At 35.5% G+C, this 15,411-nt stretch overlaps 1 protein-coding gene across 1 annotated transcript; it reads right to left on the reverse strand.

The window, feature by feature from the left end:
- Window positions 1-2,576: 2,576 nt before the first annotated feature.
- On the reverse strand, window positions 2,577-8,647 carry LOC143227874 (uncharacterized). The gene is made up of 3 exons (XM_076459225.1): window positions 8,464-8,647; window positions 5,931-6,793; window positions 2,577-2,702 (listed from the first exon to the last, which is right to left on the reverse strand). Exons 1-2 carry the CDS (start codon window positions 8,564-8,566, stop codon window positions 6,153-6,155), a joined length of 744 nt encoding a protein of 247 aa, XP_076315340.1. The 5' UTR covers window positions 8,567-8,647; the 3' UTR covers window positions 2,577-2,702; window positions 5,931-6,152.
- Between the last annotated feature and the right edge of the window lie 6,764 nt (window positions 8,648-15,411).

Below are 15,411 nucleotides of genomic sequence, written 5' to 3' on the forward strand. Positions count from 1 at the left end.
ACATACCTGACAAATAGATATACAGAACAAAAGAAAAATTCAAATGCCTCAATGGTATTGTTATTTTGATGGGTGACGAACGAATGTATCGGTCCGCAATAAAAGATAAACACAAACTAAAAAAATAAAATAGAAGAGAATGTACAGTACAAGAACCATAATAAGTGCATAACAGAACAGGAACTGCCTAAACTAAGAGAACCTAAATATGATGAAATAGGTACTGCCTCTACATTAGAAAGTAGCTACGGCTACATAAAACATTAAACACTAAGAGAAGATTCATACACACCAATAGCTAATAAACACCAGTACATAATAACTGTTTAAGTTACCAAAAGATAAACATACTGAAAAATCCAAACCTATCAAAAAAACAAATAACTAACAGCTGGAACAACTAAAAGATGATATACATATTACAATAGCTAGAACTACATGACACCTACAACAGTCTGAGCCAATTAACACTGTGAGAAAATGTATAGCATAATAGATAGTCATTAACGAGAGAGAGATAGAGAGATGGCTATCTGACATTTTGTCAAAGTAAGTGAGAGATAGTAATATATGAGCTGGTAAGTAGGAGACACCACTGTTTCTAATACTTTGGATTGCAACTGCTAAACCCAATACATAACTATTAAAGTTATTAAAGAGTAAATCATAGTATTCTGAGTAAAGAAACAGCTGAAAGAGAAATTGCACAGTTTCTATAATCATATAGTATATAACTAACCAATCAAAGAAACTGTATACTGTGATCCATATACCATGATAATTCAGTATAATAACTAACCAATCAGAAGAGTTATATACTATAATGATACAGTATGTAGTAACTGACCAATCAGAAGAGCTATATACTATAATGATACAGTATGTAGTAACTGACCAATCAGAAGAGCTATATACTATAATGATACAGTATGTAGTAACTAACCAATCAGAAGAGCTATATACTATAATGATACAGTATGTAGTAACTAACCAATCAGAAGAGCTATATACTATAATGATACAGTATGTAGTAACTGACCAATCAGAAGAGCTATATACTATAATGATACAGTATGTAGTAACTGACCAATCAGAAGAGCTATATACTATAATGATACAGTATGTAGTAACTAACCAATCAGAAGAGCTATATACTATGATACAGTATGTAGTAACTGACCAATCAGAAGAGCTATATACTATAATGATACAGTATGTAGTAACTGACCAATCAGAAGAGCTATATACTATGATACAGTATGTAGTAACTGACCAATTAGAAGAGCTATATACTATAATGATACAGTATGTAGTAACTGACCAATCAGAAGAGCTATATACTATAATGATACAGTATGTAGTAACTAACCAATCAGAAGAGCTATATACTATAATGATACAGTATGTAGTAACTAACCAATCAGAAGAGTTATATACTATGATACAGTATGTAGTAACTGACCAATTAGAAGAGCTATATACTATAATGATACAGTATGTAGTAACTGACCAATCAGAAGTGCTATATATTATGATAATTCAATATATAGTAGATAATCCTTGTACTGTAATTATGTGGATGCAGATAACAACTTTGATTAAAAGATGTGTTGTAGCAAATCAATTACAAAAATTGAATAACCGAGGTACTAGAGTTCTGGCAGAATCAAATGAAAAGAACAGTTTAGTAATTTAAAACAAACACATTTTCAAAGAACAGTATAGTAATTTAAAACAAACACATTTTCAAAGCATTTATTAATATTATTTCTGATAAATGCAAAGCTGTGATGCAGCTAAATTTAAAATGTTTTGATTCTGGTGAATAGACATGCAAATAGGTAAATTATACAAATAAAACAATCATGGATAACTTGCCAATAATTCTTGGCCCAAGTGATCCCAACATTGTTGCTTACATACAGTTTGCTGGCCACTTATCCATTAATATCCACCCACACAGATAGATCCAGTCAAAACAATAACTTAGGATTAGCATGTACTATTTCCTTATCATTTATTCATCAGTACATGTGAACATCTTCAACAGCATGCCGTCGGCTAAACAAATCACCGACACTGAATAACACAACTGGACACAATGAATGAGAGTAGTGAAAATAGTTCATTACTTATTTAGCTTAGTGGACACAGCTGACCACAACAATGAAGTTAGTTTTTATATCCATTTCCCACATCCTTGACAATCAGAGGTCCTATATGACAAGAGTTGTAATAATGTCTTATGTCACATTCAACACTGGCTAGCACTACTGGACACAGCTGACCACAACTTTGAAACTAATCATAATGTTTGCTATCAGAGCACTTAGCCATTGACTAACCACAACTTTGAAACTAATCATAATGTTTGCTACCAGAGCACTTAGCCATTGACTAACCACAACTGATACACCTGAATACAGCACCATACAGCCCACTAATGTCTGTTAGCAGCTTACTCAACACTTTACACTGGAGGCGAGTATGACTAGCTATGACAGACACATGTGATCACAATACTGTACTTCTTGTAATGTCCGCCAACAGCACACTCAACACTTTACACTTGTACTGGGTCGGGTACTGTTCTGATCAGATTTCAGTAATTGTTCCTCACACTTCTGTAATTCTCTTGTCAGAGCTGCATTTTCTACATACAGATCTTTCAACAGCATGTCAGTCTGGCTAGGAGCTGTCTCCTAAAGGAAAAAAAAAAAGTTTCAAATCCTTCTTTTAACCAACAAATCTTAGCTCATTTTTGCTGCAATAAATTTTTTTTATAAACAACAAATAAACTATGATACATTGTTTTATAAACAACAAAAACTATGATACATTGTTTTATAAACAACAAATAAACTATGATACATTGTTTTATAAACAACAAAAACTATGATACATTGTTTTATAAACAACAAATAAACTATGATACATTGTTTTATAAACAACAAAAACTATGATACATTGTTTTATAAACAACAAATAAACTATGATACATTGTTTTATAAACAACAAATAAACTATGATACATTGTTTTATAAACAACAAAAACTATGATACATTGTTTTATAAACAACAAAAACTATGATACATTGTTTTATAAACAACAAATAAACTATGATACATTGTTTTATAAACAACAAAAACTATGATACATTGTTTTATAAACAACAAATAAACTATGATACATTGTTTTATAAACAACAAAAACTATGATACATTGTTTTATAAACAACAAATAAACTATGATACATTGTTTTATAAACAACAAAAACTATGATACATTGTTTTATAAACAACAAATAAACTATGATACATTGTTTTATAAACAACAAAAACTATGATACATTGTTTTATAAACAACAAATAAACTATGATACATTGTTTTATAAACAACAAATAAACTATGATACATTGTTTTATAAACAACAAAAACTATGATACATTGTTTTATAAACAACAAAAACTATGATACATTGTTTTATAAACAACAAATAAACTATGATACATTGTTTTATAAACAACAAATAAACTATGATACATTGTTTTATAAACAACAAAAACTATGATACATTGTTTTATAAACAACAAATAAACTATGATACATTGTTTTATAAACAACAAATAAACTATGATACATTGTTTTATAAACAACAAAAAACTATGATACATTGTTTTATAAACAACAAATAAACTATGATACATTGTTTTATAAACAACAAAAACTATGATACATTGTTTTATAAACAACAAATAAACTATGATACATTGTTTTATAAACAACAAAACTATGATACATTGTTTTATAAACAACAAATAAACTATGATACATTGTTTTAGTTGTAACTCTACTCAACAAGTACTTTGACTCATGCGATACTTTCTACCCTCATTCCACACATTTACTCAGAAATAAACCTCCTCTACAAACAAACTGATAGTTGTAACTTTAGCTAAAACATTGACAATAAAAACAAAATGAAACACAGAAAAATTATTTATTTTAACTTCCCACTTATCTGCTTTAACACATTTTCTCTTAAATTAAAATGAATGGACAAATGACAAAATGACCTTTTACTGGAAGAACAGCTGTAGATCAAAAAAATTCTAAGTTTAATCTATATCGATAAGAAATGTACAAAACCTCAGATTATTTCTATGATACTTTGGAAACCAATCTTTCTGTAGTAGACTAAACCTAAGTTTAATCTATATCGATAAGAAGTGTACAAAACCTCAGATTATTTCTATGATACTTTGGAAACCGATCTTTCTGTAGTAGACTAAACCTAAGGCTCCCTGACCCCCTGCTCACCATACTTCACAGTTGATACAAAGAAGCTACCACAACCAGACATGCTAACAATCCTCACTACCAACCTCTGTGTCTTGTGATTGGAAATGACGATGTTTGTCAAGTTCCTCCTTATATTGTAGTTCCATTTCTACCTGCTCCATCATGTGTTCTTGTCCTACAAGTAGGTTAGGGTAAGGTTTCGATTTGTTAATTTCTCCTTCACCATCTATTTCATCAAAGTTTACAGGCAGCCAACACAATAGCATGCACTTTAAAATGATTACTAAGTAGGCGTGCAATCTTACATACCATCACCATTTTAACAATATAAACATTGAGGAGAAAACTAATGGATGTTAGTAACAATGCTTTTATGTATTATACTTATTTACTTGTTCATTGAAAATATAACCGTGTAACTAGCATCTAGTACCAATTAGTCCACTACCAAAACAAAACACACACACACACACCTGTTATGAAAGATACCGACACCCCAGAGTCTGTTTGGAAACTATCATATAACTTGTAAGAAAACTAATAATTTAACTCTGATTTTCTTGAATTTCCTAACAATAGCCCTCTTATTTTCCTGTCTTAAAGACTGAGTTGGGTGATAAATGGATGAGGAATAGTCCTCTATATTAATCTTTTAATAAGAGGTTAAATTAACAAGATACACAAGTATCAGTTGAAATGCATATGTTTAAAGGAAGTTAGAACTTCATTTAACTACTAAAATAAATGGTTACATTACTTATTTCAGTTTGTTCAGTTTATCCCACACAAATCAAAAGTTAAATTATTTATGGAAGGTAGAAGTAAGACACAAATGACACAAGACAATTAAGTCTATACATGTTACAACACAGATTTAAATAACAATAGTCTAAACATACCTCCAGAGTATCTTAATCCACAATGCTTTCATCACAATACTTCAAATGATTTTAACTTTGTGATCCCTAGTTACGGAAGTAAAACCAAACAAGTAGCAACATAACTGTTGTTAATAATTAACCTTATAAAGCAGTGAAAGTACAATTTTTTTCCCCATTGTTAATGCATTGTTTCAAGTTTAATTTTGGAACAATTATTTTTCTTTGATAGATTGTTTAGGCAGAGTATTCATGATGAAAATTTGTAGAATGGATGGCATCTTTTTCAATTTGATATACAAGAGCATGAATTGCACAAAATATATTTATATTCATTGAGTAAATAATTGGAAAAATTACTTTTCGTATAGTACCACAAATAAAATGACTACAGTCGAGTGCAAGTAATATAAAGATAGTATATCTTACTAAGTTGTTTCATAAGTAATATAAAGATAGTATATCTTACTAAGTTGTTTGATAAGTAATATAAAGATAGTATATCTTACTAAGTTGTTTCATAAGTAATATAAAGATAGTATATCTTACTAAGTTGTTTCATAAGTAATATAAAGATAGTATATCTTACTAAGTTGTTTCATAAGTAATATAAAGATAGTATATCTTACTAAGTTGTTTCATAAGTAATATAAAGATAGTATATCTTACTAAGTTGTTTCATAAGTAATATAAAGATAGTATATCTTACTAAGTTGTTTCATAAGTAATATAAAGATAGTATATCTTACTAAGTTGTTTCATTTCCTCTTCATATTCTTGCTTCATGTTCTCTTGCTCTTGAAAGTAGTTCGTCTCCAGGTGACCCTGTAAAGTCTCGAGTGTTTCCGGAAGGAGACAATCTAGCTTATCATTAAACTTGTTTGTTATACTTTCGTCTCCTCCCGTGGCCTGGCACTGATTGGAACTTGGCAAATTGAACAGTATCTGTATATCAGTCTTTAACTGAGTTCTTAGGAGTCAATGATTGAATTCAAATCTGTGCTGATTGTGTTTGGGTTACTTGAAAAGTTTTTTACCATGTCATGACTACTTAAGCTATTTTTTGAACTTTCCCAAGATGTTGCTGTCTGTTCTTTTTCTAAGCAACTTAAAGTCACTTTGTCCATTTTCTTTTCCAGGTCATGCTTCTGGCTTTCAAGCTGTTTGTTCATTTTAATTTGTCTGTTCAGCTCTTCGTCTTTTTGACTCAGCAGAGATGTAAGCTGAGCCCTTATGCTTTTAATTTCATCTTCTTTCCTAGAAAGAATTTCTTCTTTGGTTTGGATCTCCTCTTTAAACTTCCTCTTCACTTCTTCCACCTGTTGCTGCATCTGGACTTTTAAAGTTTCCACAGTATTTCGTTGTTCATCCAGTTCTTCCTGCAACCTCTGTACCAATGTGTCCATCTGGACAGAACCATCCAAACTGAAGTCCATGTCATCCTTCACCAGGTCAGCTTGTTTTAGGAGTTGAGATTCCAGTTCTGTGATTCTATTTCTATAAGAATTTTCAACTTCTGTTAAAGTTCTTTCATAGTCTTTCTTTAATTTCTCCATTTCCTCTTCATGATTCTCTTTCATCTGGTCCACTTCAAATGGCATCCTTGATAAACCTAATGAAAAATGTACACATTATTACTTCAAGAGATTCACAGACCAAAAAGAAACTTGATTAAGCACCAATAGAAACTGATAGATGTTAGTTTCTAATGTAGCAGTTTTGAAAGACATGGAAGGAAAACCATACAAACAACTCACAGTTTACTAATTGTGATGTTTAAAGTACCAATATTTTAAATTTAAGATTTTTCAGGAATAGTGTTAAACCTAGTAACCTTGCATGGGACATCAATTTCTGGTTAAAATTATAAGTTAGTTCAATAATGTAAAGGTTTATGTTTTAAAATGAAGTTCTTTTAGACCTAAAATGGAAAACATTATACAAATATTAACAGTATGTGATTATAGTAACAAATAAAAAAAAATCTTTTACCTTTAAAGCAGTAAATTATAACATTGAAAATACCATAAAATACACATCTTAAAAGGATTGTGAAATACATAAATCATAATATGATAAAATGTACCTTTCTAAACCTTTAATCTAACAAAGTACATTCTGTACTAATACACCACACAACAAAAGTACATTCTGTACTAATACACCACACAACAAAAGTACATTCTGTACTAATACACCACACAACAAAAGTACATTCTGTACTAATACACCACACAACAAAAGTACATTCTGTACTAATACACCACACAACAAAAGTACATTCTGTACTAATACACCACACAACAAAAGTACATTCTGTACTAATACACCACACAACAAAAGTACATTCTGTACTAATACACCACACAACAAAAGTACATTCTGTACTAATACACCACACATAAAATCAGTCAGTTGGTTGGATTTTAGTCTTACCTATACTCCTTTCTTGCAAATTTTGTCTAAAGGTAGGAACAGATTAGAAACAATATCTTGTTGAAATAAAAACTGTTAAAAATGTTTTTTTTCTAAGTACAATTCTAAAACACTCAAAACTGAAAGCAGTCTATCAAAACTTAATATTTCTTCAGAGCTTGCACATCAATAACAGTAAAATACAAAATGATGTCTAACAGAAGTCCAAGAATACATGTTTAAGTGTTGTTGTTTTACTTAACTGTTCCTGAATTTCTGTATTAATAAAAATAATTCTATAATTAAGGGCTGAAAACAACACTAGAGCAAGAATACTTAGCTGATAACCTATTATAATTTTTATTAGAGATTTTCAGCAGTTATTCTTGGTTTGTTTTCTTTCGAATTTTGCACAAAACTACTCACAGGCTATCTTTGCTAGCCAACCCTAATTTAACAGTGTAAAACTAGAGGGAAGGCAGCTAGTCATCACCACTGACTGTCAATTCTTGGGCTACTCTTTTACCAATGAATAGCAGAATTGATCATAACATAACAACACCCCATGGCTGAAAGGGTGAGCATGTTTAGTGTGACGGGGATTCAAACCCGCAACTCTCGGATTATGAGTCGAGTGCCTTAACCATCTGGCAATGCTGGGCTTTGTTATTCTTGGAGAAGTTTACATAATTTTTAATCTTTATTCAAACAATGTTTATTCTACTGTACACATGGGTCAAAACATTTGATCTAACTTCAACATAAAAGGTGGATTTTAATAACTTAAACTGAACAAATAGTAAGTAGCTCCAAAAACATCACTGAACTTTGACATACTGAATAAAATGAGAACATAACCAGTGTTACCTTCTTCAACTTCTGGTGTCAGGTGAATTCTTCTTCTTACTTTACCAAGTTTGGGGCTATCATCTCCAGAATTTTCATCTGAAAGACAAGGAAACATACACATTTTTTATAGTGTTGCAGTTTAAGAAATGTACTTTTCTCTTTCTTTGATTTAATAAAGTCTACAGTTACTCTTAAATTGTGATATCTCTCTAAAACTAGTAAAATTTAATAAAATATTTCAAGAGAGCTAAACTAGTCAGTATAAATAGTGTAATTTGAGTACTGCTTAGCTTCTACGTGATCCAGGGCAAGAAAAATGGTATGCAACTTGGCAATTAACACAAAAACTGTAGAGGGGATTCTGTGTGGAACCACAACAAACCATAGCAGAGCCCACAGAGTCATTTCAAACCATCTGTATAAATGTGAATGGAAAGATGGTTTGAAAGATGTCCCTAAATAGAAGATGGTACTTCCAATCAGGAGTATCCACCTTTCTCAGATGACTTGGGGATTGTAATAAACCATGATGGGATGGGGCTGACCAGCAGACACAGTAATGCCATCCAAGGACAGACTCAATTGATCCAACTGAGCCTGGATACAAAGGCCAAAAGGAACACTGAAAGATCATCTGTTCTGAAAAAGCATGGTGCACTGAGAAAGGAAAACACAACACCAGGTGGGGTACTGTGGTAGGATTGAAGTTTTGAAGCATATGGTAAAGACAGTTGCAAACAGTGGAGGTTCATGGTTGGTTGGTTGGGTTGATTTAGTGTTTTATGGCACAAAGCAGCTAGGCTATCTGCTCCAAATGTCCGGTGGAAAAGTAAATGTAGTAAAATTCATAAAAGCAAATGAAGGTAAAACGAAACAGCATTGAATAACATAAATAGCATAAAACCAATGTGGACATCTAGTCTACAATGTTAAGAGAGAAACCAGAGTAAAAGAAGTTGTAAAAGACTTTCGGTAGCATAATGATAATTAACATAACCTGCCAGGAAGACTAACAGGTAACAAGATCCACCGTCAGTCACCTGAAGTTGGCCTTTCCAGTCCTGGTTCCGGGTTATGTGTCATTACAGCCATTATCAAAAGGTAAAGTAATAAAAAGTGTTAAAAGACATGCAGCAAAGTGTAATAATAACCCACCAAGACGACTAACGGGTAGTTCAAACAGCAGCATTAGTCACCTGAAGTTATCCTTCCCAGTCCTTGTGTCGACTTATGTAATGTTACGGCCATTTTCTAATTTCAAATCGAACTAGAGAGATTGTGACTCTTAAAAGGGAACCACAATAAAAAAGGTTTAATGGCCATTGAAAAACTAAACACTTTATCAAGGTGGACAGTGTCACCATCAACAATAACACTGTCTAATGTTATGGACAAACCTTGAGATAGAACATGCTTAAAATAGTGCCGTTGTTGAGAGTTGTAATGATGGAAAAAAAGTAAAATGTGGCTTACAGTGATCTGAGTGTTACACAGACTACACACTGGTGAAACAGCTCCAGATAAAAGAAAATGATGAGTTAAAAACTGTGACCAATGCGTAGTCTAGTTAGAACAACTTCCTCCTTCCGATCCTTAGGGAAGCAAGGCGGCCAAAATCAATATAGGGTTTTATTTGGAAAAGCTTGTTTACGTGTTGCTCACTCCAAGTCGACTGCCAGCTGGCATGGAGCCGAGCCTTGAATATAGGACCATATTCTATGTATGAAACAGGCACAGCGGTGACAGTGCCAGAACAGATAGACTTAGCTGCGGTGTGTGGCGAGCTCGTTCCCACGAATACCAATGTGGTCTGAGATCCAGAAAAACTGGATAGAAATGAGAAGGGCCAGTTGGTTTTGAATATCAGTGAGAACATGGTGTGAACCAACATGAAGTGATTCCAGGGCCAGTAGAGAACTAAAGGAGTCAGTATAAATAGTGCAGTTGGAGTACTGCTTAGCTTCAATATGATCCAGAGCAAGAGATATGGCATACAGTTCAGCAGTAAACACAGAAGCTATAGAGAGGATTCTGAGTGCAACCACCAAACCGCAACAAACCATGGCAGAGCCCACAGAGTCACCTGATTTGGAACCATCCATATAAATTGGAATGGAAAGATTGTTGAAAGATGTTCAGTAAATAAAGATGGTATTTCCAATCGGAGTGTCTGCTTTTCTCAGATGACTTAAAGAAAGATCACATTTGGGAACTGTAGTAAGCCATAGTGGGATGGGCTGACCAGTGGATTTTGCAATGTTATCCAAGGACAGACCCAATCCATCCAATTGCATGTGGACATGAAGGCCAAAAGGAGCAATGTTCTGAAAAGTATGGCACATCGAGGAAGGAAAACACAACCCCAGGTGGGATGCTTTGGTAAGAAATGAAGTTTTGAAGTACATAGTAAAGACAGTTGCAAATGGCTGAGGTGCAAAGAAGGTTCATGACACTATGTATAAGCTCTGAATTGGGGAAGTGTGGAAAGCCCCAGTGCAGAGCCAAAATCCTTAATGATGAATAGGGTCCAGTATCTTTAAGGCCGATGATCTGGCAGAGCCATAGACCAGTGATCCATGGTTGAGTTTCGATCAAATAAGAGCATGATATATCTTTAGCATAGAACGTTGATCCACTTCCCAAGTGGTGGAAGAGAGAATACAGAGGATGTTCAGTGCTCTTGTACATTTGGCCCGTAGCTGCTTGATGTGTGGTAAAACGGTCTGCTTATGGTCAAAGATAAGCCCCAAAGACTTTGTCTCAAAGACCACAAGTAGCACAACTTCATCAATATGGAGTTCAGTATCAAGATGAATACCCCATTAGCGACAAACGGTTTTAGAGAAAGAGAAGTTAAAGCCGCTTTCTGTGGTCCACTTCAGTAAACAATTTAGGGCAGTCTGTAGCTGCCGCTCAATATACTTCATGTTCGATGACTGACATGAGATGTGAAAGTTGCCGACTTAGAGCCCATTTGCAACAAAAAGAGGGAGTTGTTCTGTGATAGCATTAGTCTTTATACTGAAAAGTGTGACACTCAGAACACAGCCCTGAGGGACTCCAAGTTCCTGTAAAATAGCACGGGAAAGTGTTGAAACCACACAAACTCAGAATCTCCTGTTTGTTAAAAATTTTTCAATAAACATGGGTAAATGGCCACACACCCCATATATATGGAGGTCTCGCAAAATGCCATACCTCCATGTTGTGTCATAAGCCTTCTCAATATTGATACAAGATGTTGTCATTTGAGAAAGGCATCTTTGACTGATGTTTCAAGTCAAATTAGGTGGTCCATGGTGGAGTGCTGTCGCGGAACCCACACTGGGTGGGAGAGGAGGTTGTTTGATTTGAAGAACCAAACAAGACGAGCATTAACCATCCTCTCTAAGGTCTTACAGAGACAGCTCGTCAAAGCAATTGGAAAGATGTATCTAAAGAAATGCCTGTATTTGGAACCAAAGGATGTGGATCTTGGGGTTTTTTGGAATGTATGGGAGGAACAGAGATGGGTGTAGAAGTTGATTCATCAACTTTTTTAGCCATGGAGGTCAAAAGACTTTTCATTTATTTTGAGAACGATTCTCTTGGAGACACAGAGAGATCTGTTTGCACTCCCACTGTAGTTGTGGAAAGAAGTGCGGCAGTATATGTCCGAGATGAAGTGGTGGACAGCAATTTCTGAGCCTCAGGATAACTAATGTTATGAGTCGTTTTCAAACGCTGCACCTCTTTTTCCTCCAACCACTGCAGTTGACACAATGTGGGTCCGTGTCACACTCACAGGCATTGTGGTCCTTGTCACCACAATGAGTACATGTCAGGGAACCACAACATGACATCTTTAAGTGGCCGTACCTCTAACATTGGAAACATCGGAAAGGGTTTGGAATGTACGACCGTACCCAGCAATTTAGATAACCTGCCTTGATGGTGGCAGGTGCACTTGGTGAAGTAAATGTTAAAACGAGGGTATTTGTGGCAGTGTAGCTCCATCTTTGCGAGTGGAGATGTGCCTCACTGCAGAAACAACTTGAGTGGAGAAACCAGTGAGAATCTCCGACTCAGGGATGTTCTTCAAATCCTCTCAACAAAACTCCTCATGATGAATTCAAAGTAGCATGAGGTGTAACCTCAATAGGTACATCCCTAATTGCCTTTGAATTCAAGGAGTTTACTGTGTTGGGATGTGGATGTTTCAAACAATATATCTCCAGATCGAAGCTTCTTTACTGACTTTGGAGAACCAGCAAGTCCCTCCAGTCCCGTCTGGAAAAAAAGGGGGAGATTTGCCCTAAAGGTTTTCTGAAAGTGAATGTAGGATGAGAAAATGAGGTACAACTGGAAATACAGATGTTGAAGATTGCTGATCAGTCTTCAAGACGTGGTCATATACCTGTTGACAGTTTCTTTCACTATTTTATTCAAAAATTTTTATAGAAGAATCCAAGGAAAGAAAGAAAATTTCACTGCCCACTGACCCCCCCCACCATGGAGCCCTCCTCGAGGGGATGCACTACACTGTCAAGCAAGGACACTGTAGCAACGCCAGGGTTTCGTGAGCACTATACCCAAACACCAGCATCAGACACAATGTCCACAACACCAGTTGAGAACTTCCAACACTGGTACTTGGTTGACTCTAGCCCAAGTGGACCAGCCGATTGACCCAAGGGGGCCACCTAAAGGCACCCGTCTACAGGAACTCAAGGCCAAAGTGGTGTTTTAGGGTTGGACCCCTCAACCACCAGGATCCTCTCCTCCCCTTCACGGGTCACCACACGGCAAACACATGAGTGGATGTTTAGATCCCAGAGGAGATAACCTGAAAGAACAGGACCTTCCTGGGAGGTCCCTCACCACCTACAGGAATCCACACTGAGGGGAGGTTCATGAGACACTGAGCACAAACTCTGGACTGAAGAAGTGCAGAGCAGAAGCCCCTGATGATGAATGGGGTACAGCATATTCAAGGCGAGGTCATGGCAGAACCATAAACCAGAGACCTATAGTCAAGTTTTAATTGAATGAGGGCACAAAAGATTTTTTAGCACATAACATCAATCCACTCCTCAAGAGGTGGAAGAAAGGATACGAAGGATGTTCAGTGCCCTTGTACACTTGTCTTTGCTGCTTGATCTGTGGTACAAAGGTCAGTTTACATTGAAAGATAATCCCTCAAGGTCTCAGCCTCAGGGACTATAAGAAGCACAACTTCACCAACATGGAGTTCAAGATTGGGGTGAGCACCCCACTGGCAAAAAGTGCATGCAAACAGTTTTAGAGAGAGAAGAGTTAAAACTGTTTGCTGTGGTCTAAACGACTGGGGCACACTGTAGCTGTCACTCAATAAACTTCATGTTCGATAACAGACATGAGATGTGAAAGTCGTTGACATAGAGCCTGTTTGCAACAGTAGGAAGGAGTTGTTCAGTGATGGCATTAATCTTTATGTAAAAAAAGTATGACACTCAAGACACAGCCTTGTGGGACTCCAAGTTAAAAAGGAAAAGAACAGGAAAGTGTTAAATCCACATGAACTTGGAATCATCTGCCCATTAAAAATTTTTAATAAAAATGGGCAAATGGCCATGCAACCCATATAAGTTGAAGTTTCACAAAATGCCACAACTCAAACATAGTATTGTAAGTCTTATCGAGGTTAAAGAATACTGATATAAGATACTGTCACTTATGAAAGGCTTCTTTGAATGACATTTCAAGTCAAATCAAGTGGTCCATGGTGGATCACTGTTGTTGGAGCCCACACTGGGTGGGTGAGAGGAGACTGTTTGATTTGAGGAACCAAACAAGATGAGAAAGTCCATCAAAGTAACTGGATGGTAGTTTGAGGGAATCTTGAGATCCTTTCCAGAAAGAGAAAGGTAGGACAATACCTGGCACCATGCATCAGGAAAAACATTCTCCTGCCAAATCCAATTAAAAACAAATAAAAGAGCAGCAAGAGAAGCAGGAAAGATGTAGTGCAGCATCTCATAGTGTATATCATCAGGTCTGACCAACATACTGCTAGGAAGAGTCTGGTTGAGTCTTGATGGCCAAGAAGATGGAGGACGAAATAAAAGTGCTAGATACCCAGCAAAAACTTTTACCAAGAGTATCAGTGATGCTCTGAACATCAACAACTTCATCGCCATGAGAGAGCAAGATTGTAAGAGGGACAGAATTATACTGCCCATTGACCTTCTGAATCTTATCCCATATGACTTTGGAATTGGTGGTAAAAGACACTGGTTGTAAATTTAATTCAAGATTCCTTCTGGTTTTGACATCTTACTTGCCAAACATGTGCATGAGCCTGCTGAAGAGATGTAGGCTGAATGTGTGGGATACCTACGAAAGGTATCCCAGGCCTGTTTTTGAGCCTTCTTTGCCATCTGGCAGGCAAAATTCCATCATGGATGAAGATACCCTGGAAAAAGTGTTGAGGTTTAAGGAATACATTGAACAGCTGCCTGAATGATACAGTCAGTAACAGCTACCACTCAGTAGTCTATCGATGGCAGGATCAAGTTCCAAGATAGTGTGAAAGAGGGCTAAGTTAGCTTGGTACAACTTCCACTGAGACACACAGGTCAGGTGACATTGACGACTGCCAATCTCCCTCAAAACAACAGGTAAATAACCACCTCCATAGAAAAGTGGGAGAATAGTGAAGGGAAGCAGACCAAGAAATCAATAACAGTAAAAGACTGACTAGGTGCATGAAAATAAGTATAAACACTGATACAGAAGGGAGAAAAGTGAGTTGAGAGAATATGCTCCATGGAGCAACCCCTCTCATCAGTATCAGCACTGCCCCAAAGGAGATTATGTCCATTAAAGTCCCTCAGGATTAAAAAAAAGATGTCAACTGTTCCATGAGAGTATTAAGGTCTAATTGATCATGGGTCTCTCAGGAGACAAGCAGAGAACAAACAGTGATAGAACAACCAAAAGAAACAA

The sequence above is a fragment of the Tachypleus tridentatus genome, chromosome 10 (genome assembly GCF_004210375.1).
Source record: "Tachypleus tridentatus isolate NWPU-2018 chromosome 10, ASM421037v1, whole genome shotgun sequence".
Classification (NCBI taxonomy): Eukaryota; Metazoa; Arthropoda; class Merostomata; order Xiphosura; family Limulidae; genus Tachypleus; species Tachypleus tridentatus.